This window comes from Tachyglossus aculeatus, chromosome 4 (genome assembly GCF_015852505.1).
Source record: "Tachyglossus aculeatus isolate mTacAcu1 chromosome 4, mTacAcu1.pri, whole genome shotgun sequence".
Taxonomy (NCBI): Eukaryota; Metazoa; Chordata; class Mammalia; order Monotremata; family Tachyglossidae; genus Tachyglossus; species Tachyglossus aculeatus.
In genome coordinates, this window is record NC_052069.1 from 10445124 (window position 1) to 10471736 (window position 26613).

The following is a 26613-nucleotide window of genomic DNA, read 5'->3' on the forward strand; positions in this document are numbered from 1 at the left end:
ATCAACCAACAGTATTTATTGGATGCCTACGGTGTGACAAGTTCTGCGCTAAGCACTGGGGTAGAACACAAGGTCATCGGATTCCTGTTTCCACATGGGGCTCACAGTCTAATTAGGGAATAAAAGAAGAATGGCATAGTGGCAAGAGCACATATCTGGGACTCAAAACACTGTGGGTTCTAATCCTGGCTCCACCACTTGTCTGCTGTTTGACCTTGGGCAAGTCACTTCAATTTTCTGGGCCTTAGTTCCCTCATCTGTAAAATGGGGATTGAGACTCTGAGCCCCACATAGGACAGAGACTGTGTCCAACTTGATTCACTTGTATCCACCCCAGTGCTTAGTACAGAGACTGCTACATAGTTAGCGCTTAACAAATACCATCGTGACTTAGTAGTTAGAACACAGGGCTGAGAGTCAAAAGGACATGGGTTCTAATCCCGGCTCTGCTACAGGTCTCCATGTGACCTTGGGCAAAGCATTTCGCTTCTCTGGACCTCAGTTCCCACATCTGTAAAATGGGGATTAAGAGTGTGAGCCCCATGTGGGACAGGGACTGTGTCCAACCTGCTTAACTTGTATCTACCCCAGCACTTAGAACAGTGCTTAGCACATACTAAGCGCTTAACCAGTACTATTATTATCATTCAATTCAGTCGTATTTATTGAGCGCTTACTGTATGCAGAGCACTGTACTAAGCTAATATTATTATTATTATTAAAATGTAAAATGGGAATTCAATACCTCTTTTTATTGAGGCCCAGGGAAGTGAAATGAGAGACGTGAAGTGACTTGCCCAAGGTTACACAGCAGAAAGAGCTGAGATTAGAACTCAGGTCCTCTGAGTCCCAGGCCCATATTTTTTCCATTAGGCTATGTTGCTTCCCAACAAATTAACGTTTTGGGAATTTAGGAAGTTCCCAAATTACGTGACAAAGGCAACACATTTTATATGTTTAAAATTGGTCAGACTAATGAATATATTATTTTATTTCCCTCAACTCCAAATTAGTGAATGTAGTTAAGATTCACTGCACTAAGTCCAGAAGGGAAAAAACAACAACAACCTGTGGTTTGAATTAGGGAAGCTATACTTCCCAAGTGCTTAGTACAGTGCTCTGCACACAGTAAGCACTCAATAAATATGATTGAATGAATGAATTAATGAATTCTATTGTATTCTCCCAAATGCTTAGTACAGTGTGCTGCACGCAGTAAGCCCTCAGTGTATACCACTGATATGTTGAATGATTTAAACAACATCCTAAGCAGTCTGATCGCTGCATGTTGTAATCCCTGGATCCCAACTAATGCAATAGGATTCCAGAGCTAGTCTTCCTAGCTTTGTGGTTCAGGGGGTCACATCTGAGTTAAAGAATTGTTCATTTACCTCTGTGATTTTTTTGGTTTGTGCTGCCTGTCCATTTTGGAATCAGAATAAATTCCTTAGACATCAGTTTGTCTCAATTGCACGGTTGGATTGCCACTCAAGGCTTAAAGTGGAAAAATCTCACATTTACTACTACAGTCTTTTTAATGCTCACCCTTACCCTCCTAACAATGCCACCTATAGACTGTGAGCCCGTTGTTGGGTAGGGACCATCTCTATATGTTGCCAACTTGTACTTCCCAAGCTGTTAGTACAGTGCTCTGCACACAGTAAACTCTCAATAAATATGATTGAATGAATGAATGAATGTAGTCTAGACGAATGAGCAAGGGCTTGGGGATCAGAAGACCCATGTTATAAGCCCTGCTGTACCACATGCCTGCTGTGTGACCTTGGGCAAGTTGCTGTCCTTCTCTGTCCCACATTTTCTTCATCTGAAAGATAATAATAATAATAATAATAATAATAATAATAATAATGATATCATTTGTTAAGCACTTACTATGTGTGAAGCACTGTTCCAAGCGCTGGGGGGATACAAGCTGATCAGGTTGTCCCACGTGGCGCTCACAGTCTTAATCCCCATTTTACAGATGAGGTAACAGAGGCTCAGAGAAGTTAAGTGACTTTCCCAAGGTCACACATGTGGTGGAGCTGGGATTAGAACCCACAACCTCTGACTCCCAAGCCCGTGCTCTTTCCTCTGAGCCATGGTGATTAATAATAACAATAATAATAATGATAACAATTGCAGTATTTGTCAGTGCTTAACAAATACCACCATTATTACTATTAAGCACTTACTATGTGTCAGGCATTGTACTAAGTGCTGGGGTAGACACAAAGTAATCAGGTTACACACAATCCATGTCCCCAGTGGGGCTCACCATCTTAATTCCCATTTTACAGATGAGGCAGTTGAGGCACAGAGAAGTGAAGTGACTTGCCCATCAGCACACAGAGAAGTGGCAGGGGCAGGATTAGAACACAGGTCCTACTAACTCTGCTTCCCCACAGGGACGCTCAATACCTATTTTCCCTCCCTAATAGTTGGTGGAGCAAATGTGGGACAGGGACTGTGTCCGATCTGCTTATTTTGTTTCTATCCCAGCATTTAGTACAGTGCTTTGCACATGGCATTAACCAAATAACACTAGTATTATTATAATTATTATTATCCCTACATTTTATTATGGTACTCATTAAATGCTTATTATGTGCACATGGCTCAGAGGAAAGAGCACAGGCTTGGGAGTCAGAGGTCATGGGTTCTAATCCCGGCTCTGCCACTTGTCAGCTGTGTGACTTTGGGCAAGTCACTTAATTTATCTGTGCCTCAGTTACCTCATCTGGAAAATGGGGATTAAGACTGTGAGCCCCATGCGGGACAACCTGATTACCTTGTATCCCCCCAGCACTTAGAACAGTGCTTGGCACATAGTAAGTGCTTAACAAATGCCATTATTATTATTATGATGATGATGATGTTCCAAGCACTATACTAAGTGCTGGGGTAGACACACGGTTGGATCCAGTCCCTGTTCCACATGGGTCACCTCTTCTGTTCACTAATTCATTCATTCAATCATATTTAATGAGTACTTACTGTGTATCGAGCACTGTGCTAAGTGCTTGGGAGAGTACAATACAACAATAAACTGACAAATTATCTGTTCACAATGAGCTTGCAGTCGCGGGGGCTGGGGGGAGGCAGACATCAATGCAAATAAATAAATGACAGATAAGGGCTGTGGGGCTGGGAGGGGGGATGAATAAAGAGAGCATGTCAGGGAGATGCAGAAGGGAGTGGGAGAAGAGGAAAGGGGGGCTTAGTCAGGGAAGACTTCTTGGAGGAGGTGGGCCTTCAATAAGTCTTTGAAGCAGAAGGACAGTCATTGTCTGTCAGATTTGAGGAGGGAGGGCATTGACTCCTTTCCTCCTTGAGCTCATTCCAGGAAGAACTTTTGACAGAAATCCGGACCCCAGGCCCACTTTGGCCATTTCCAATTCCTCCCTTTCTCTTTTTTACTGGCATTTGTTAAACACTTGCTATGTGCCAGGCATGCACTTGTCTGTATTGAGCATGGGCCAGAGAGTCAGAATAACCTGGGTTCTAATCCTGTTTAAAGCCAAAGCAAAGCCAAAGCCAAACTTAAAGTAGTTGGTCTCCCTGACTCACCATCTTCAACCACTCACTGCCACTTCAAGCTTGCATACATCTCTCCCATCCTAAAAAAACCCTAACCAAAACTAAAAAAAATACCCTGGATCCACTGCACCTCCCTGCTATTGCTCTATTTCCTTAACAGTAATGCTAAGGACTGTGGTATTTGTTAAGCACTTACTAGGTGCCAAGCACTGTACTAAGCACTGGCATAGACACATGTTAATCAGGTCAGACACAGTCCCTGTCTCACATTGGACTCATAGTCTTCATCCCCATTTGACAGATGAGCTAACTGAGGCAAAGAGAGGTAGCTGAGGCTCCTTCTCAGGTGGATTGTCTACATCCTCCTTCCTAAATCTAACAGACTCTATCCTAATCCTTCTTGACTTCTGCCAACCTTCTTTACATTTTATCTGTGTCACCTTTGGCTTTACTTACCCGCTTTTTTCCTTCATAAAATGGTTGAATCGGGCTGACTGAAACATATAAATGGGAAATTTGTATTCCTGGACTGTTAGCTTGTGATGAACAGGGAGCATGTCTTCTAATTCTGTTACATTGTACTCTCCCAGACTCTTAGTACAGTGGTCTGCACGTAGTAAGCACTGAATAAATACTTGATTGATTGACTGCTTGGCTGAAGGTTCTGGTGTCCAAGAAAAAGGATTGTCTACAGCCATAGCATTTATTAATGACCTGCACTCTATGCCTTCAATTCTTTTCCCAAGTTTCCTAAATAAACTGTGAGCTCTTTGAAGACTGGAATCATTTCTTTAACTTCTATTGAGCTCTCTCAAAGTGTTCTGAACTTTGGAGGCACAAAATAAATACAATTGGTCGATGAATGGGTGGTCTATGCACTATACTATGTATTGAACACTCAGTGTATGTATCTGTAATTCATTTATTCATATTAATGTCTATCTCCCCTTCTAGATTGGAGCTCATTATAGGCAGGGAATGTGTCTACTAACTCTGTTGTATTATACTTTCCCAAGGGCTTTTTTTAACGATATTTATTAAGTGCTTACTATGTGCCAGACATTGTACTAGGGTAGATATGACCTAACCAAGTTGGACACAGTCCATGGGGCTCACAGTCTTAATCCCCATTTTACAGAAAAGGGAATGAGGCACCGAGAAGAGAAGTGACTTGCCCAAGGTCACAAGCAGACAAGTGGTGGAGACAGGGTTAGAACCCACATCCTTCTGACTGCCAGCTCTGGGCTCTGTCCACTAGACCACCCCGATTCTACAGTACTTAGTACAGTGCTCTGTCCACAGTCAGCGCTCAGAAAATACCACTGATTTATTGATTGAAAAAAGAGCAAGAAAGAAGGAAAGAGCAGTGATAAGGAATGAATCAGGAAATGTGGAATGCAAAAGAAGAAAATACCAAAACCAGTGATTTTTGGACTTTCCCTTCTCTATTCCTCCTCATTCCCCTGACAATCTTCAGATGAAGGCCCTACTCCAGGAAAAGAGAGAGGCTCTGTGACAGGTGAGGGGGTGAGGAAGAGGAGGAGGAGAACAAGGAGGAGGAGGAAGAGAAGGAGAAGAAGGGAAAGAATTAGGAAGACAACGACAAGGAGGAGGGGAGGAGGAGGATGAGGATATGTCTGTACAGATTTATTACTCTATTTTACTTGTACATATTTACTATTCTATTTATTTTATTTTGTTAATTTGTGTTGTTTTGTTGTCTGTCTCCCCCTTCTAGACTGTGAGCCCGCTATTGGGTAGGGACCATCTCTATATGTTACTAACTTGTACTTCCCAAGCACTTAGTACAGTGCTCTGCACACAGTAAGCACTCAATAAATACGATTGAATGAATGAATGAGGATGAGGAGGAGAAGGAAGGCCAGGAGGAGAACAAGGATGAAGAGGAGAGGAGAAGGACAAGGAGGAAGAGGATGAGGAGAATATAGAGGACGCGGGGGCAAAAAGGCATAGGCAAACAGTAAAGACACTAATGACCGTGGGCTCATAGATCAGAGAACCATTTTTTGGTCATTGGTTTATATTAGACTCATCTGAATGTGGTAAATAAAATATCCAGTCGTGGCTTACCATGCTCATCCAGCAATATGTTGTCTGGCTTGATGTCCCTAAAAAAAGATAAAAGAAGAGGTCACAGACTTCGCTGGGCACTGATGAATTCCTAAGAGCCCATTCCCTTCATGAGAAATGGGGAAACCCTCCGATTAATCAGTAAATGGTCACTGGAGATCCACAATGATCTGAATTCTATGGATCACTTTCTTGGGGGGAAAAGCCAAGTTGAGGGGGGCAACAAGTAATAGGGGATGAGCTCTGCAACCTAGTAAGTGCTTAATAGTGATAATAATAATAATAATAGTGATGATGGCATTTGTTCAGTGCTTACTATGTACAAAGCACTGTTCTAAGCTCTGAGGGGGATACAAAGTGATCAGGTTGTCCCACGTGGGGCTCACAGTCTTAATCCCCATTTTACAGATGAGTTAACAGGTTCAGAGAAGCTAAGTGACTTGCCCAAAGTCAAACAGCTGACAAGTGGTGGAGCCAGGATTAGAACCCATGACCTCTGACTCCAAAGCCAGTGATCTTTCCACTGAGCCACGCTGCTTCTCTAATAAATAAATATTATTAATTGGAATCAATTATCTCGGGCAGAGTAACCCTGAGTTAGAGCTCTAAGGAAGACCCTTCTAACTTCCTGTTCTCATTCCTTGAGACAAAAGAAAAGTCGTTCATCTATACAACAGAGTTGTCACTTAGCAAAAACTAAGATACTGAGTGTCTCTCACCTTGACACCATTTACATTCATAACCTTATACTCGGTTGTCAGTGTGCAAACAAAGCCTGAATTCCTGTTGTTGAACTCCCAGCTTCTAGGATGTCTCCTACAGAAACCACCCATATTTTACCAAATATTTTAGTGTATATGTTGAAAATAAACCCAGATGCACATTTTTCAGGATTTTTTTTGTGTGTGGTATTTGTTAGGTGCTTCTTATGTGTCAAACACTGTTCTAAGCATTGGGGTGCTATAAGTGAATTAGGTTGGACACAGTCCCTGTCCCCGCTGAGACTTGCAGTCTAACCAAGAGGGAGAACAGTAGAACTGAGGGACAGAGAAGTTAAGTGACTAGCCAAAGGTCACACAACAGGCATTTGACAGAGCCAGAATTAGAACCCAGGCTCTCTGACATCCAGGCTTGTGCTCTTTCCACTAGACTGTGCAGCTTCTCTGCTTCTCTTGAAAAAGGAAAATTCCACAGTTGAAATTATTGCTGGCCACTGCCTCACACCTGTCTAAAGCTGACATAAATTTGACATACATTTCCTGTGGATCCATCAATCATTGGTATTTATTGAGCACTTACTGCAGGCAGAGCATTGAATTAAGCATCAGGGGAGTATGATACAACAGAGTTGGAGGATATACACTCATAGATCACTGAACCTGTGACAGGGAAGCCCAGGAAGAGGTGAACTAGAAGAGTGGAAATTTTAGGGTGAAGATTTCTCTTTGAATAGCTAAAAAATGTTGCCAGGAGACCATAAACATCACAATCACAATGTGGCCCACCATTTTTTTCTGATATTTGTAAAGTGCTTGCATTGTGCCCAGAACTGGGATAGACACAAGGTTATCAACTGGAAACGGTCTCTGTCCCACATGGGGCTCACCAGGCTTCATAAGAGGGAGTGAGTTTTAATCCTCATTTCACAGATGAGGAAAAGAGGAGTTAAGTGACTTGGCCAAGGTCACACAGCAGAAAAGTGGCAGAGCTGGGATTAGAACCCAGGTCCTCTCACTCCCAGGCCCAAGCCCTTTCTATTAGGCCATGCTTCTTTTAACATATGACTCTAAGCTAAAACTATATTCTCTCCTGAAGCAATGCACCTGAATCAAGAAAACCAGCAGGTCTTTTGGAAAACTGACAGACTGATACTTATGTGGTACTGAACCGCTAAGACATAATTGTCTATCTCGCCGTTGACCCCTTTCCCATGCTCTTTCATAAATTCATTCATTCAATTGTATTTATTAAACACTTACTGTGTGCAGAACACTGTACTAAGCACTTGGGAAGTAAAAATCGTCAACATATATTCATTCAATCATATTTATTGAGTGTTTACTGTGTGCACAGCACTGTACTAAGCGCTTGGGAAGTAAAATCGGCAACATATAGAGACATTCCCTACCCAACAATGGGCTCACAGTCTAGAAGGAGGAGAAAGACAACAAAACAAAACAAGTAGACAAGCATCAACCCCAACCCCACCGCACTTGCATACGTACCTTCAAATTATATATATGTAAGCTATTTAGTCATGTTAATGTCCAACTCCCCCTCTGGACTCTAAGTTGGTTATGGGCAGGGAATGTGACTACCAGTCCTATTTTATTGTGTTCTCCCAAGAGCTTAGTACAGTGTTCTGCTCATAGTAAGTGCTCAGTAAATACCACTGATGATGATGATGACAGCATCCAAACTTTCACATGACAGTGAGACCTGTATATCCTGCTTGGTTTTATCAGTGCACGGGCAGCTGTCCTTCACATTTGAAAAAGACACAACTAACGGTGAAGATCATCCATAAATGCATTTGTGGCAGAGAAGCAGCATGGCTCAGTGGAAAGAGCCCAGTCTTGGGAGTCAGAGGTCATAGGTTCTAATCCCTGCTTCGCCACTTGTCAGCTGAGTGACTTTGGGCGAGTCACTTAACTTCTCTGTGCCTCAGTTACCTCATCTGTAAAATGGGGATTAAGACTGTGAGCCCCACATGGGACAACCTGATAACCTTGTATCTACCCCAGCGCTTAGAACAGTGCTTGGCATATAGTAAGTGCTTAACAAATACCATAATTATTATTATTATAATTAGAAAAGGCCAATGCAGGATCCGCAACTGTGACTGCGCTAGACACGCAAAAAGGCAGTCTTGTGTTACTGAGCTGAATACCTGCCTGCCACTGTTTTCCATTTTGTGCTTTTCCCTTTATATGGAGCTTTGTACAGAGAAAGAAACAGAAAATTGGGAGTCAACTGCTGAAGACGAGCATGGCACAATGCTCTCAAGGAGGGAGGGGATCTTATTATGTGGAACTTCTTCATGGCAGGGCACCACACTGGGCTGTCTTCAGCAAATGACTCCCAGTTTTCAGCTGCAATGTGGCATTATCTGAGACTTAATAAGAAGCAGCATGGCCTAGTGGCTAGAACCCGAGCCTGGGAGTCAATCAATCAATCAATCGTATTTATTGAGCGCTTACTGTGTTCAGAGCACTGTACTAAGCGCTTGGAAAGTACCTGTTGGCAACATATAGAGATGGCCCCTACCCAACAGTGGGCTCACAGTCTAGAAGGGGGAGACAGAGAACAAAACAAACCATATTAACAAAATAAAATAAATAGAATAGATATGTACAAGTAAAATCAATCAATAAATAGAGTAATAAATATGTACAAACATATATACATATATACAGGTGCTGTGGGGAAGGGAAGGAGGTAAGGTAGGGGGGTGGAGAGGGGAAGGAGGGGGAGAGGAAGGAGGGGGCTCAGTCTGGGAAGGCCTCCTGGAGGAGGTGAGCTCTCAGTAGGGCCTTGAAGGGAGGAAGAGAGCTAGCTTGGCGGATGGGCAGAAGGAGGGCATTCCAGGCCAGGGGGAGGACGTGGGCCGGGGGTCGACAGTGGGACAGGTGAGAACGAAGGCCGTGGGTTCTAATCCTGGCTCCACCACTAATCTGCTGTGTGTCCTTGGGCAAGTCACTTCATTTCTCTGTGCCTCAGTTACCTCATCTGTAAAAGGGGATTTCGACTGTGTGTCCAGGTGGGAAGAGATTGTGTCCAATACAATTTACTTGTATCTACCCCAGTGCTTAGTACAGTGCCTGGCACATAGTAAGCACTTAACAAATACCATAATTATTATTATTACTTTGATCATCCTTGTCCTTAAGAGGCTTCCCTCCACCCACCTTGTTTGGGCACCACCAATGCTTCAACGATACCCATTATCCTCAACATCATTGGGTGAAACATTGGTGGAGAATGAAAGGAAAAGAGCAGACTCTCCAACAGCTGAGTCCTGGGAACTCTGGTGAGAAGAATGTGAGTAGGAAAGGCTAGATTATAATCTTCTTGTGGGTTATACTTTCCCAAGCACTCAGTAATAATAATAATAATAATAATAATAATAATAATATTTATTAAGTGCTTACTACATGCAAAGCACTGTTCTAAGCGCTGGGGGGATACAAGGTGATCAGGTTGTCCCACGGGGGGCTCACAGTAATAATAATAATGGTATTTGTTAAGTGCTTACTATGTGTCAAGCACTGTTCTAGCACAGTGCCTTTCGCGCAGTATGCACTCAATTACCACTGACTGATTCTGTGGGGACTGGACAGGCATGTGTAATGCACAAAACAAGAACAATTAGGATCCTCCATTATATTACATATACATATATATATGTACATATGCATATACATGTATATACATGTATATACATGTACATATACATATATATGTATATATATGTATATATATATATATATATATATATATATATATATATATATAAAGTAATACCAAGAATGGCAAATGAAGTAAAGAAATATCTTTACAAGAAGTCATTTTGGAAAATCTTTTGATCTACACGAATGAATATCACTGTAAGAGGCCTTCCCTGACTAAGCCTTCTTTTCCTTTCCCTTAACTCCCTTCTGCTTCCCCCTGACTTGCTCCCTTTATTCATCTCCCCGCCCACCCCCTCAGTACTTATGTACAAAGCTGTAATTTTATTTATTTATAGTAATGTCCATTTTCTCCTCTAGACTGTAAACTCATTGTGGTCAAGGAATGTATCTGTTATGTTGTTATATTGTTCTCTTCCAAGCTCTTAGTATAATGCTCTGCACACAGTGAGCACTCAATAAATACAATTAATGAGTAAATTGTTTATATTATGCATTCCCAAGTGTATGGATCAATCGTACTTACTGAGCACTTCATGTGTACTAAGCATTCTATTTGGAGCTTTGGAATACATTGGTAGACATGTTCCCTGACCACAAGAAGCTTATAGTCTAGAGAGGGCAACAGAAATTAAAATAAATTATTGATGGGTGACATGGAAGAGCGCAGGGATGTACATATACTTGTGAGGGACTGGGGATAGGGCCAATAACAAAAATTTAATAAGTTTGGATCCAAGTAGAGAAGCAGCCTGGCCTAGCGGCAAGAGCACGGGCTTGGATGTCAGAGGATGTGGGTTCTAATCCTGGGTCAGAGAGTTGTCAGCTGTGTGACCTTGGGCAAATCATTTTACTTCCCTTTGCCTCAGTTACCTCATCTGGAAAATGGGGATCACGAATGGGAGCTCCATGTGGGACAGGGAATGCGTCCAACCTTTCATTCTTTCAGTAGCATTTATTGAGCATTTACTGTGTGCAGAGCACTGTACGAAACACTTGGAAAGTACAATTCAACAATAAAGAGAGACAATCCCTGCCCACACTGGGCTTACAGTCTAGAAGGGGGGAGACAGACATCAAAACAAGTAAATAGAATTATAGATATGTACATAATATACACAAGTGTTATGGGGTGGGGAGGGGGAGTAGAGCAAAGGGAGCGAGTCTGGGCAACATGGAGTGGAAGGGGAGTTGTGGAAAACGGGGTTTAGTCTGGGAAGGTCTCTTGGAGGTGGTGTGCCTTCAGTAGGGCTTTGATGGGGGGGAAGCGTGATTGTGTGGCGGATATGAGGAGGGAGGGCGTTCCAGGCCAGAGGTAAGATGTGGGCCAGGGGTCAATGGCAGGACAGGCGAGAATGAGGCCCAGTGAGGAGGTTAGCGGCACCAGAAGAGCGGAGTGTGTGGGCTGGGATGGAGAAGGAGAGAAGAGAGGTAAGGTAAGAAGGGGCAAGAGGATGGACAGCTTTGAAGCCAGTAGTGAGGAGCTTTGGTTTGAAACCTGATTATGACCTATTACTTTGTATGTACACCAGCACTTAGAACAGTGCTGGCACACAGTAAGCGCTTAACCAATACCATCATTGTTTATTATTATTATTATTATTATTATTATGTGCATAGGTCAAGCAGAAATGAGGGCAAATAGGATAAATGAGACCTCGTTAGGAACATAAGACATTCTAAAATTATCTAGAATCCATCAATGGTATTTATTGAGCACTCACTGTGTGCAGAGCACTGTACAAAGTGCCTGGGAGAGTAATAATAATAATCATTATTATATGTCATTAAAATATTTGTTAAGCACTTATATGTCAAGCACTGTCCTAAGCTCTGGGGTAGAGACAAGCTAGTCAGGTTGAATACAGTCCCTGTCCCACATAGGGCTCATTGTCTTAATCCCCATTTTACTGATGAGGTCACTGAGGCACAGAGAAGTGACTTTTCCAAGGTCACACAGCAGACAAATGGCAAAACCAGTATAGAACCTAGATCTTTCTGACTCTCAGGCCTGTGCTCATTCCACTATGCCACGCTGCTTCACAGAATACAGTAAAGTAGACACAACTTCACCCTTAAGGAGTTTATAATCTACTGGGGGGAGATTTAGCATCCATTCCTTTAACCCTGCTAATTTATTTTGTCTTTAAACTATGGATCATTAGGTATCCATGCTTGGGTCAGATCCAAAAGACTCAGGAAATTCACTGGGTACCACTTGCTGTTTCCCAAACCACAATGAAATATCTCTTTTATCAAGGTGAGATCAGGTGAAAGTTTGTGTCTGAAATATTTAATGGAAACTAAAAGAGTCTGGAGAAGTCACACTGTGCAGAGCAAGTAATTCTGCTTTGGGGAAACGATAACCAAAGTACACTCAGAACGATTTAAATATTTACAAAGAGAATCGTGAGCATTTGCAAATGTCAACAGGGCAGAAAGCTTATTAGGTTAGGCAACTTGAAATGGGTTATGTTGGTCTAAGTGAAAAAGTATTTTCTCAGAGAAGAGTATTTTTTTTTATTTTGAGCCCTCATGTTTGAAGATCAGCATATGAGATTGAATACAGTTACAGTCGCATATAAAGCTTCCCGACCTCACCAATGTATCTGCTGGAATATTGAAGTCGTTGTAAATCAAGAACCAAGTTCTAGAGGTACCAGCCTCTGCTCAAAATAGAAATCCTATTAAATCTACTGAAATAGAAAGGAATAAAAGACCAACCTCAGCTTTCTAAAGTGGAGGTAAGTGGCTTGACCTCAAAATCTAGAGGGGCCGTCTTAGAGAAAGCCAATCCAGGATCTCTCTAGATAAGAGTTATCCTTTTCTTTTTTATCAATTTTTTCAAAACGGATGTATCCCAGATTTCATCCAGCTCGTGCTCTCAGGGATCCCATCAAGAAGCAGCGTGGCTCAGTGGAAAGAGCACGGGCTTTGGAGTCAGAGGTCATGGGTTCAAATCCCAGCTCTGCCAATTGTCAGCTGTGTGACTGGGCAAGTCACTTAACTTCTCTGTGCCTCAGTTACCTCATCTGCAAAGTGGGGATGAAGACTGTGAGCCCCCCATGGGGCAACCTGATCACATTGTAACATCCCCAGTGCTTAGAACAGTGCTTTGCACATAGTAAGTGCTTAATAATAATAATAATAATAATGGCATTTATTAAGCGCTTACTATGTGAAAAGCACTGTTCTAAGCGCTGGGGAGGTTACAAGGTGATCAGGTTGTCCCACGTGGGGCTCACAGTCTCAATCCCCATTTTACAGATGAGGTAACTGAGGCCCAGAGAAGTTAAGTGACTTGCCCAAAGTCACACAGCTGACAATTGACGGAGCTGGGGTTTGAACCCATGACCTCTGACTCCAAAGCCCGTGCTCTTCTCCACTGAGCCACGCTGCTTCTCAATAATAATAATAATAATAATAATAATAATAATAATAATAAATGCCATTATTATTATTATTATCCTCTTACAAGGCTTCAGCTACCATCGCTATGTAGACAACTCCCAAATCCATCTCTCCAGCCCTGACCTGCCATCCAACAATTAATCCATAATATTTATGGAGCACTACCTGTGTGCAGAGCCCTCTACTAAGCACTTGGGAGAGTACAATACAATGGACTTGGTAGACACATTCCCTGCCCATGACAAGTTTACAGTCCAGAGGGAGCTTACAATACCACCTCTTCTCTTGCCTCCAATGACGTTTGCACTAAGATGTCCCACCACGACCTCAAACTCAAAATGTCTAAAACAGGCCTCCTTTTCCCCTCTAAATCCACTCCTCACCCAGACCTTTCCACCTCAATGGACAACATCAGCATTCTTCTCAAGCCAGAAGCCCACAACCTTAGTAATAATAACAACGGTACTTGTTAAGCACTTGGGATGTGCCAAGCACTGTATTATGCATTTAGGAGATACAAGATAATATGTTTTCACACAGGCCCTGTCCCACATGGGACTAACAGTTTAGGAAGGAGTAGAATTTATTTCCCATATTACAGATGAGGAAATTGAGACACAGGCAAATGAAGTTGAGCACATCACTGAACTTCTCTGGGCCTGTTACTTTGTCTCCAAAATCGGGATTAAGGGTATGAGCCCCATGTGGGACAGGGACTGTGTCTAACCTGATTAACTTGTATCTACCCCAGTGCTTAGAATCATGTTTGGCACATAGTTAAGTCCTTAACTAGTATTATTATTATTATTAAGTGACTTGGCCAAGGTCACCCAGCAGACAAGTGACAGAGCCAGGATTAATAATAGTAATAATAATAATAATGATGGTATTTGTTAAGTGCTTACAATGTGCCAAGCACTGTTCTAAGCGCTGGGGGGGATACAAGTTGATCAGGTTGTCTCATGTGGGGCTCACAGGCTTAATCCCCATTTTACAGGTGAGGTAACTGAGGCATAGAGAAGCAAAGTGACTTGCCCAAATTCACACAGCTGACAAGTGGCGGAGTGGGGATTAGAACCCATGACCTCTGACTCCCAAGCCCGTGCTCTTTCCACTGAGCCACGCTGCTTCTCTACCCCCTGCATGTAGCAACCACTTAAATGCCACATACTCTGATTTTCTTTAGCCGATTTTCAAATAGAATCTTCCCCCACCATATGACCTGGAAGGCAAATGAAATTTGGAAAGAACAAAGTTGTTTTGTGTTTACTCATTCATTCATTCATTTATTCGTATTTATTGAGCGCTTACTGTGTGCAGAGCAGAGAGTTTGCAGTTGTTTACTCAAGTCTTTGTCATGTACAGAAGTATGGAGCCCCATGGTATCATATTTATTCCATCAGGAAAGATGGAAGAAAGTAGCAATGTTTCATTTTCAGCAGGGGGAAACAGTGACATTATAAGACACTTCAGGGGTGAGGCTTTTACCAGATTTCCTGAACTCTGCAATTGTGATTTGTTCAGCGAGGTGTGGCAGACACGGTAGGAGAACAGGATAAGAGTTTTATCTTCTCGGTGGGATGCAGATAATTCAAAGAAGCTGTCATTGTTTTAGCATATTTTTATCAATGTGTACTGGAATACATAAATAATTTGACTGCTATCAAGAAGGCAGTGAGCCCCACATGGGACAACCTGATCACTTTGTATCCTTCCCAGCGCTTAGAACAATGCTTTGCACGTAGTAAGCACCAAATACCAAAATTATTATTATCATTATTATATACTATAAGAATTAAATGAAAAAAAAATCCTAAATTTGGAGGAACCAGGTTTGGAGAATTCACCAATAATTATCTGCCCCCCCCCCCCCCCCAACAAAAAAAAGCAGTTGTGGGCTTCTACACAACCAGGTGTAAATATTGGAGGTTCCATGGAGGATTTTAAACTCTTGCTAGTGACAGGTCTGTTTTCTCTCTTGATGAATCAACCAACCAATCAACCAATAGAATGGATGGAGCCAAAACTGTGTACAGAGCACTGTGCTAAGCAATTGGGATAGTACACTACCATAGAGTGGGCAGGGAGTGTGCCTATGATAGAGTGGGTAGGCATAATCCCTGCCCTCAAGGATTTCACAACCTAGTAACTACTGCATTTGCCTCTTCACTGACCTTCCTACCTCTTATCTCTCCCCATGCCAGTCCATGCTTCACTCGGCTGCCCAGATTATTTTTCTAAAAAAAAAAAAATCAGTTCATGTCTTCCCACTTCTTTAGAACCTCCAGTTGTTGCCCATCCAACTTCGCATCGGACAGAAACTCTTGACCATTGGCTTTAAAGCACTCAATCAGCTCGCCGCAGTGTGGCTTAGTGGAAAGAGCACGGGCTTTGGAATCAGGGGTCATGGGTTTGAATCCCTGCTCTGCTGCTTGTCAGCTGTCTGACTTTGGGCAAGTCACTTCAGCTCTCTGTGCCTCAGTTCCCTCATCTGTAATAATAATAATAATGATGGCATTTGTTAAGCGCTTACTATGTGCAGAGCACTGTTCTAAGCGCTGGGGGGGATACAAGGTGATCAAGTTGTCCCATGTGGGCCTCACAGTCTTAATCCCCATTTTACAGATGAGGGAACTGAGGCTCAGAGAAGTTAAGTGACTTGCCCAAGGTCACACAGCAGACGTGTGGCGGAGTAGGGACACGAACCCATGACCTGTGACTCCAAAGCCCATGCTCTTTCCAATGAGCCACACTGCTTCTCTAAAATCTGTAAAATGGGGATGAAGACTGAGAGCCCCCCGTGGGACAACCTGATCTCCTTGTAATCTCCCTAGTGCTTAGAACAGTGATTTGCTCATAGGAAGCACTTAATAAATGCCATTATTATTATTATTATTATTATTGTTATTATTATTATTATCCCACCTCACTGATCACCTACTTAGCCCAGCCCACGCACTTGACTCCTCCAGTGCCGAGTTGCTCACTGTGCCCTGATTTCACCTATCTCACCACTGACCCCTTACCCACATCCTGCCTCTGGCCTGGAATTCCCTCCCTGCCCATATATACCAGACCCACCTCCAAAGCCTTGTTAAAGTGAAATCTCTTCCAAGAGACCTTCCCCGATAAAGACCTTTCATTCATTCAATTCAATCGTATTTATTGAGTGCTTACTGTGTGCAGAGCACCGTACTAAGAGCTTGGGAGGTACAAGTTGGCAACATATAGAGACGGTCCCTACCCAACAGCGGGCTCACAGTCTAGAAGGGGGAGACGGACAACAAAACAAAGCATATTAACAAAATAAAATAAATAGAATATGTACAAATAAAATAAATGAATACACAGAATAATAAATACGTACAAACATATATACATATGTACAGGTGCTGTGGGGAGGGGAAGGAGATAAGACAGGGAGATGGGGAGGGGGAGAAGGGGGAGAGGAAGGAGGGGGCTCAGTCTGGGAAGGCCTCCTGGAGGAGGTGAGCTCTCAGTAGGGATTTGAAGGGAGGAAGAGAGCCAAAACTCTTTTCCCCAGTTCCCTCTCCCTTCTGTGTTGTCAGTACACTGGAACTGTGCTCTGGGAGCATTTGGTATTCACCCCACCCTCAACTCCTCAGTACCTCCCCACTTATCTGCTGTGTGACCTTGGATGAGTCACTTAACTTCTCTGTGCCTCAATTATCTCATCTGTAAAATGGGGATTGAGGCTGTGAACCCCATGTGGGACAGGGACTGTGTCCAACCTTGTATCTATCCCAGCGCTTAGAACAGTGCTTGGCACATAGTAAGTGCTTAATCAATCAATCAATCAATCAATCGTATTTATTGAGCGCTTACTATGTGCAGAGCACTGTACTAAGCGCTTGGGAAGTACAAATTGACAACACATAGAGACAGTCCCTACCCAACAGTGGGCTCACAGTCTAAAAGGGGGAGACAGAGAACAGAACCAAACATACCAACAAAATAAAATAAATAGGATAGAAATGTACAAGTAAAATAAATAAATAAATAAATAGAGTAATAAATATGTACAACCATATATACATATATACAGGTGCTGTGGGGAAGGGAAAGAGGTAAGATGGGGGGATGGAGAGGGGGACGAGGGGGAGAGGAAGGAAGGCTTAACAAATATCATAGTTATCATTATTATTACCCTTGTACCTATCTAGAAATTATTTATATCAATGTCTGTCTCCCCCTTTAGACTGTAAGCCATTGTGTGCAGGGAAAATATTTACCAACCCTGTTCTATCAGCATGGCCTAGTTAGTGGACAGAACTTGAGCCTGGAAGTCAGAAGGACCTGGTCTCTAACCCCAGATCCGCCACTTCTCTGTCGTGAGACCTTGGGCAAGTCACTTTACTTCTCTGCACCAAAATTCCCTCATTTGTAAAATGGGGATTAAGATTGTGAGCCCCAGGTGGGACAGGGACTGTGTCCAACTCAATTTGCTTGTATTTACCCCAGCGCTTAGTATAGTGCCTGTCACACAGTGAGCGCTTAACAAATAACACAATTATTAAGATTATTGTACTCTCCTAAGTGCTTTGTACAGAGCGGTGCACATTGTAAGTGCTCAGTAAATAGCAATGATAGATAAAGTGGTTGATAGCGTGGGAGTCAGACATTAATGAAATTACAGGTAAGGGAAACAGCAGAGGATCAGGACCCGTCTGTCAGTGTTTGACCTCAGGTTTCTGCACCAGCAGTTATTATTATTAAGTGCTGTCAACATGTTTTTAAGTCATAGAGACTCTGTGGATATACTTTCTCCAGAACGTCCCATCCTCAGCCATAATCTGCAACCTTTCTAACAGTTCTTCCTTTTTCGTCGTTATGGTCTCTACCCATCTAGCTTCTGGTCTGCCTCTTCCACGTTTTCCCTGTACATTTTTCCTAGCACTAGTGTCTTCTCCAGAGAATTATTCCCCCTGATTATATGTCTCTCTCCCCCTTCTCCCACTCTTCATCCTCTCTGGCTTACCTCCTTCCCTTCCCCACAGCACCTGTATATATGTATAAATGTTTGTACGTATTTATTACTCTATTTATTTCTTTTACTTGTACATATTTATTCTACTTATTTTGTTAATATGTTCTGTTTTGTTCTCTGTCTCCCCCTTCTAGACTGTGAGTCCACTGTTGGGTAGGGACCATCTCTATATGTTGCCAACTTGTACCTCCCAAGGGTTCGTACAGTGCTCTGCACACAGTAAGCGCTCAATAAATACGATTGAATGAATGAATGAATATCCAAAATAAGCTAATCTGAGTCGAGTCATTTGGCCTTCCAAAGACCGCTTTGGTTTAATTTGCTCTAAAATCCATTTGTTTGTCTTTCGGGCAGTCCGTGGTGCCCGCAAAAGACTTGGTCATTTTCAATAGGATCCTCTTCTAGTATTGGCTCGGCAAACCGCACGGCTCGCCTACCTCTTCTGCTCCTATTTCACATACTCTGAATTACATCTCGTTTATCATCTGCGCCACGGTTCTCTAGCAAGATAGCCAAGGAACTTGCTTCCCGAGTGCCTCTGAATTCATCATCTCATTATATTCTCCTCGGCTCTGTGGGAGCTAGAGGTCTGTGTATCATCGTGCCCATTTTGTAGAAGTGGAGAGAGAAGTAGAGAGAGGTTAAATGAGTCTCCGGAATTCTCACGGCTAGTCTCTGGCAGAGTCTGGACCCTCAACTAGCTGTCTTCCACTGGAGTTCATTGTCAGGGAAGAGGACTTTTGGCTCTGGGGTAGAATGCTTAGCTGGGGGAAAGCACCTGGACTCTATTTATTTATTTATTTTATTATTACTCTTTATTTATTTATTTTATTTGTACATATTCTATTTATTTTATTTTGTTACTATGTTTTGTTTTGTTCTCTGTCTCCTCCTTCTAGACTGTGAGCCCACTGTTGGGTAGGGACCGTCTCTGTATGTTGCCAACTTGTACTTCCCAAGCGCTTAGTACAGTGCTTTGCACACAGTAAGCGCTCAATATGACTGAATGAATGAATGGAGTCCAAATCCATATTTGTGCATATAGGTGTGTGTGTGTGTGCACATTATATATAATACACACGATAATATAATCCATATGAGAAGCAGCATGGCCTAATTCATTCATTCAATCGTATTTATTGAACACTTACTGTGTGCAAAGCGCTTGGGAAGTACAAGTTGGCAACATATAGAGATGGTCCCTACCCGACAGTGGGCTCTGGATAGAGCATAGACCTGGAGTTCTGATCCCGGCTTTGCCACTCGTCTGCTTTGTGACCTTGGGCAAATCACTTCACTTCTCTAAGCCTCAGTTACCTCATCTGTAAAATGGGGATTGAGACTGTGAACCCCAGGTGGGATAGAGACTGTTTTCAACCCGATTTATTTGTATCCATCCCAGAGCTAGTACAGCACCTAGAACATGGAAAGTGTTTAATAAATACCAAAATTATTATTATTATTATATAATGTGTAACATATAACTGTACAAATCTTATAGTCTATAAGCTCATTGTGGGCAGGGAACGTCACTTTTCTTGTACTGTATTTTCCCAAGCACTTAGTACTATGCTCTGCACACAGTAAGCGCTCAATAAATACAATTGAATGAATTAATGAACATATATGTTTGGCGTGTATGCGTGCGTGTGTGTTTGTGCATAGAACAAGGAAGAATTATTGGCTCAAAAACCTTTGGGAGTTTTACCACCTAAAGAAAACATTGCAGATATTTCTAATTAATTCCATTAATGCCAATTAATATTTCGATTAATGCCAATTAATAATAATAATAATAATAATGGCATTTGTTAAGCGCTTACTATGTGCAAAGCACTGTTCTAAGTGCTAGAAGGGATACAAGGTGATCAGGTTGTCCCATGTGGGGCTCATAGTCACCATCCCCATTTTGCAGATGAGGGAACTGAGGCTCAGAGAAGTGAAGTGACTTGCCCAAGGTCACACAGCAGACATGTGGCAGAGCCGGGATTTGAACCCATGACCTCTGACTCCAAAGCCCGGGCTCTTTCCATTGAGCCACGCTGCTTCTCTAATTGCCACGCTGCCAATTGATTTTTGAATGTGAAAAAAAAGAATTGGGGAAGCAGAATCTGAAAGGGCAGCATGACTTTTGACAGCATATGATGGTGGTGAGGATCAAGTTGCTTCCACGGTCCAAAGTCTACGAGGCAGTTTTGTTTTCCAGTTTTTGAGATGACTAGGAGATCTGAACCGACTACGGAAGACACTTCCAGGTGCTCGAAAACTTCCACCAATGTCACCTCGGGAACACACGTGCCACCAAACAGCATGGTGTAGTGGATAGAGCCTGGACCTAAGAGTCAGAAGGTCATGGTTTCTAATTCCAGCTCTGCCACTTGCCTGCTGTGTGGCCTTGGGCAAGTAACTTCACTTCTCTGGGCTTCAGTTACCTCACCTGGAAAATGGGGATTAAGATTGTGAGTCACATGTGGGACAGGGACTGTGTGCAACCCGAATTACTTGTATCCACCCCAGTGCCTAGTACAGTGCCTGATACATAGTAAGCAACTGTTATTAGCAACTGTCAGGGCAAGATTTCCGAGCTTGAGGTCCCAATCTCCGCTCCCCAGGAATCAATCATATTTCCTGAGTGCACTGTACTAAGCAGTTGGGAGAGTTCAATATAGAGTAGACATATTCCCTACCCACAATAAAATTACAGTCTAGAGGAGGAGACAGACATTAATAGAAATAAATGAATTACGGATATGTACATAAGTGCTGTGGGGCTGAGGGAGGAAAAATAAAGTGGAGTGGGAGAAGAAGAAATGAGGGCTTTGTCAGGGACAGCTTCTTGGAGGAGATAAGATTTTTCAAAGGCTTTGAAGGTGGGGAAAGTGATCATCTGTCGGATATGAAGAGGGAGGGCATTCCAAGCCAGAGGTAGGACGTGGACAATGATGATAATAATAATAATTATGGTACTTGTTAAGTGCTATGTGCCAAGTATTCTTTCAAGCACTGTGGCAGACACAAGGTAATCAGGTTGTCCCAGGTGGGGCTCACAGTCTTAATCTCCATTTTACAGATGAGGTAACTGAGGCATAAAGATGTTAAAGGGCTTGCCCAAGGTCACACAGGAGACAAGTGGTGGAGCCGCAGTTAGATCCCGCATTCCCTGATTCCCAAGCCCATGCTCTTTCCACTAAGCCACGCTGTGATCGGCAGCAAGATAGACAAGATCGACGTACAGTGAATAGATTGGCATTAGAGGAGAAAAGACTGCGGGCTGGCTTTTACTAGAAAATCAGTGAGATGAGGTCGAAGGGGGCAAGGTGATTGTGTGCTTTAAAGGCAATAGTAAGGCATTTCTGTTTAAGACAGAGGTGAGGGCAGAAGCTGTTATTATTATTACTATTAAGTGCCGTCGAGTCATTTCCAATTCATGGCAACTCCATGGATATACTTTCTCCAGAAGGTCCTGTCCTCTGCCATAATCCACGACCTTTCTAACGGTTCTTCCTTATCGTTGTTATGGTCTCTATCCATTTAGCTGCCGGTCGGCCGCTTCCTCGTTTTCCCTAGACTTTTCCTAGCATTAAAGTCGTCTCCAGAGAATTAGTCTTCCTGATTATGTATCCAAAATATGCTCATGTAAATAGAGTCATTTGGCCTTCCAAAGGCCACTTTGGCTTAATTTGCTCCAAAATCCATTTGTTTTTGTTTTTTCAGTCAGTCCATGGTATGTTTGTACGTATTTATTACTCTATTTATTTATTTATTTATTTATTTTGTACATATTTATTCTATTTATTTTATTTTGTTAATATGTTTTGTTTTGTTCTCTGTCTCCCTCTTCTAGACTGTGAGCCCACTGTTGGGTAGGGACCATCTCCATATGTTGCCAGATTGTACTTCCCAAGTGCTTAGTACAGTGCTCTGCACACAGTAAGTGCTCAATAAATACAATTGAATGAATGAAATGAATGAATGAATTCACGTTTGCCATGCAAAGCAGTTAATAATAATAATAATAATAATAATAATAATAATAATAATAATGGCATTTATTAAGCACTTACTACGTGCAAAGCACTGTTCTAAGTGCTGGGGAGGTTACAAGGGGGGCTCACAGTCTTAATCTCCATTTTACAGACGAGGTAACTGAGGCCCAGAGAAGTTAAGTGACTTGCCCAAAGTCACACAGCTGACAAGTGGTGGAGCCAGGATTTGAACCCATGACCTCTGAGTTACCATGGTGTTTATACAATAGAATAACACAACAGAGTTAGTAGACATGATACCTGCCCACAAGAGTATACCATGCTTACCATTTCATGTTTCTAAAACTATGGAGTTGTTAGGAATTCTTGGAACCTAGAACCAAAGCTAGGGTAGACATTAGCAGTCACTGAACTTTTGATGAATTGAAACATTCGATTCATTCTAAAGAGGGCCATTTTTCAGCTTTTTTTCAAGATGGGCTCTTTCCTAAAATTATTTTCTTTGCAATCTACAGATTGCCAATCCCACAAGCCTCCACAAGTTAAACAGCAACACAAAAGAGGCCATCAGCAGTAGTCAGGGAGGATTTTATCAGAGCCGCGTTTTCAGCAAAGCACATTTTATCAGAGCCTCCCAGGTTAGGGTAGCCTCGGCACTATTTTCTACTGCCCTGTTTCTCAGCACGATCATATCTCGGCTTTAAAAACACATCCATTGAAAGTGGACTTTCAGAGCCTGAAATTGATAGGGAAAGCCGCGATAAATGGAACAGAGACTGGGACGACACACTCTAAATCCAAACTGTTATTCAAGAGCTGAGAAATGTCATTATTATGGAAAGTATGTACGCAGGAATAGAAAACCTGCAGTCATTCAGGATTAATTTCCCGAAGGTATAATGAGATGCCAAATGTCAGATGAACTATATCAGGCTATTATTAGCTTTGGAAGTCTATGTTGAACTAAATGTCAAAACACAGACGCCTTCGGGGGGGGGTGTTGTCTTTGTGTGTCATTTCTATGATTTCATCAATCGATCAGTCCATCAGAGATATTTTTCAAGTTCTTACTCTGCAGAGAACTGTACTAACTGCTTGGGATAGTCCAGTGGAATAAGTAGACATGAGCCTCCTCTGGACTGCAAACTCTCTGTGGGCAGGGAATGTGTCATGTATAGTAATAATAATGATGATGATAATAATAATAATAATAATAATAATAATAATAGCTTACTAGGCATCAAGTACAGTTCTAAGTTCTGGGGTAGAGACAAGCTACACAGGTTGAACACAGTCCTTGTCTCACATTGGGCTCACAGTCTTAATCCCCATTTTCCACATGGGGTCCCTGAGGCACAAAGAAGTGAAGTGACTTGTCCAAGGTCATACAGCACACAAATGGCAGAGCTTGGATTAGGGCCCAGTCCTTCTGCTTCCCAGGCCTGTGGTCTGTTCACTAGTCCCTGCTGCTTCCCTGTAGCACTGTATTCTTCCTAACACTTATTATTCTTCTTAGTATACACTCAGTAGTACCACTGATTGAATCACTGACTGATTGATCATCTCACTTGGGACTGAGAAGCAGCGTGGCTCAGTGGAAAAAGCATGGGCTTTGGAGTCAGAGGTCATGGGTTCAAATCCCGGCTCCACCACTTCTCAACTGTGTGACTTTGGGCAAATCACTTAACTTCTCTGGGCCTCAGTTCCCTCATCTGTAAAATGGGGATGAAGACTATGAGCCCCACGTGGGACAACCTGATCACCTTGTAAATTTCCCAGCGCTTAGAACAGTGCTCTGCACATAGTAAGCGCTTAATAAATGCCATTATTATTATTATTATTATTATTATTATTATCTAAATCCTGTTTCACCTTCCAACTGTAACTCCCTGTAAAACTAAGCCAGGTACTGACATTCCCTGATTCTTCTTCCCTGTCCTCCAGAGTGATGTTATCTTCATCACCAGAAGAGTTTGAAGACTTATAGGTACTAGAGCATATGATATCTGTTTCCCTCTGTATACTGTAAGCTCCTTGTGGGCAGGGAATGTGTCTACCAACTCTTTGGCATTGTACTTTCGCAATTGCTTAGTACAGTGCTTTGCACTCAATAAGTGCTCAAAAATACCATTGATAGATTAATTAGATTTTCCGGGCAAGAAACATGTTTACCAACTTTTTTGTATTCTATTCTCCCAAGTAATAATAATAATAATGATAATAATGGTACTTGTAAAGTACTTACTACGTGCCAGGCACTGTTCTAAGCACTGGGGTAGATACAAGATAGTCGAGTTGGACACAGTCCCTGTCCCACATGGAGCTCACAGTCTTAATCCACATTTTACAGATAATAATAATAATGATAGCATTTATTAAGTGCTTACTATGTGCAAAGCACTGTTCTAAGTGCTGGGGAGTTCACAAGGTGATCAGGTTGTCCCCCGGGGGGTTTACAGTCTTAATCCCCATTTTACAGATGAGGGAACTGAGGCCCAGAGAAGTGAAGTGACTTGCCCAAGGTGACACAGCAGACAAGTGGCAGAGCCAGGATTAGAACCCATGACCTTCTGACTCTCAGGCCTGTGCTCTATCCACTAGGTCATGTTGCTTCAAGTACCTATTACGGTGCTCTGGACAAGGCGAGAACTCAGTAAGCACGAGTGATTGAATAAAAGGCTGATATGAATTGGTGGTCTTTGAATATTGGGTTATGTTTTTCCTCTAACAGCATTTACTCCTGGGATTCCAGGGTGGGGAACTGTGTGCCCTATTCTGACATCAGTATACATTCTCTAAAATATCTTCCATCATCCACCTTATATTTTGGCTGGACTCACATAAGTGCAGAAATAAAATAGTTTTAATTGTTCTTTGAGTCACAATAGTGAAAACCAATATTGGTTAGCACTTAGAACAGTGCTTGGCACATACTAAGTGCTTAACAAATACCACTGTTGTTATTATTATTATTATATGACACCGCACTAACACAATGAAGGTTTTTCTAATGCAGTGAAATGTTTCTGGTTTTGAAAAGCTGACAAAGAACATTTGAATTTATTTCATGTTTTCAGAAGTTTTCTAACTCCCCCAAATCTGAACAGCTCATGATTCATTCATTCATTCAGTTGTATTTATTGAGGGCTTACTATGTGCAGAGCACTGTACTACGTGCTTGGGAAGTACAAGTTGGTAACATACAGAGACGGTCCCTACCCAACAGCGGGCTCACAGTATAGGAGAGGGAGACAGACAACAAAACAAAACATATGAACAAAATAAAATAAGTAGAATAAATATGTACAAATAAAATAGAGTAATAAATACGTACAAACGTATATACATATATACAGATGCTGTGGGGAGGGGAAGGAGGTAAGATGGGGGGATGGGGATGGGGAGGAGGGGGAGAGGAACGAAGGGTCTCAGTCTGGGAAGACCTCCTAATACGATTCATTCAATCATATTTATTGAGCACTTACTGTGTGCAGAGCACTGTACTAAGCACTTGGGAAGTACAAGTTGGCAACATATAGAGATGGTCCCTACCCAACAACAGGACAATATTGTGTGAGAAGGTGTGTGTGGAAGGAGGAAGGGGTTTAGGGGGAATCTTTCTTCTTTTTACCAGTATTGCTACTTTAAAATCTCTGGTTATTTCTAAGGAGTAGGCTTAAAGATGAGAAGCAGTGTGGTCTAATAGACAAAGACCTGGGTGTCGGAAGACCTTGGCTTCTAATCTAGGCTCCACCACTTGTCTGCTCTGTGACCTTGTGCAAGTCACTTCACTTCTCTGAGCCTCAGTTACCTCATCTGTAAAATGGGAATTAATACTGTGAGCCCCACTTGGGATGTGGACTGTGTCCAACCTGACTATCTTATGTCTAACCCAGCGCTTTGTTCAGTGTCTAGCACAGAGTCAGGGCTTAACAAATACCATTAAATAAATAAAATTAAACATTTCAAGCTGTGTCATACATAAGGAAAACAGCACCCTAATGCGCACTTTCCTCTCTCAGGATGGCACCTGGAGAGTTTCCAGTCCTCTAACAGTCTCAGCTACGGGAGGGAGAGTCAAGCAGAGGCCTGTCCATTCCATTCCTAGCTTGGCCAGTGGTTAGTGAGTGGCAGGCAATTTGCTACAAGTCAAAACTCCCCTGTGCTG

General features: G+C 42.4%; 1 protein-coding gene across 1 annotated transcript in view; it reads right to left on the reverse strand.

The window, feature by feature from the left end:
• STK32B (serine/threonine kinase 32B) overlaps window positions 1-26613 on the reverse strand; it is a 417658-nt gene that overhangs the window by 132875 nt on the left and 258170 nt on the right. Inside the window, exon 5 of the mRNA XM_038745347.1 lies at window positions 5632-5669. Within this exon, the coding sequence (XP_038601275.1) occupies window positions 5632-5669 (38 nt within the window). The remainder of the gene's footprint in view (window positions 1-5631; window positions 5670-26613) is intronic.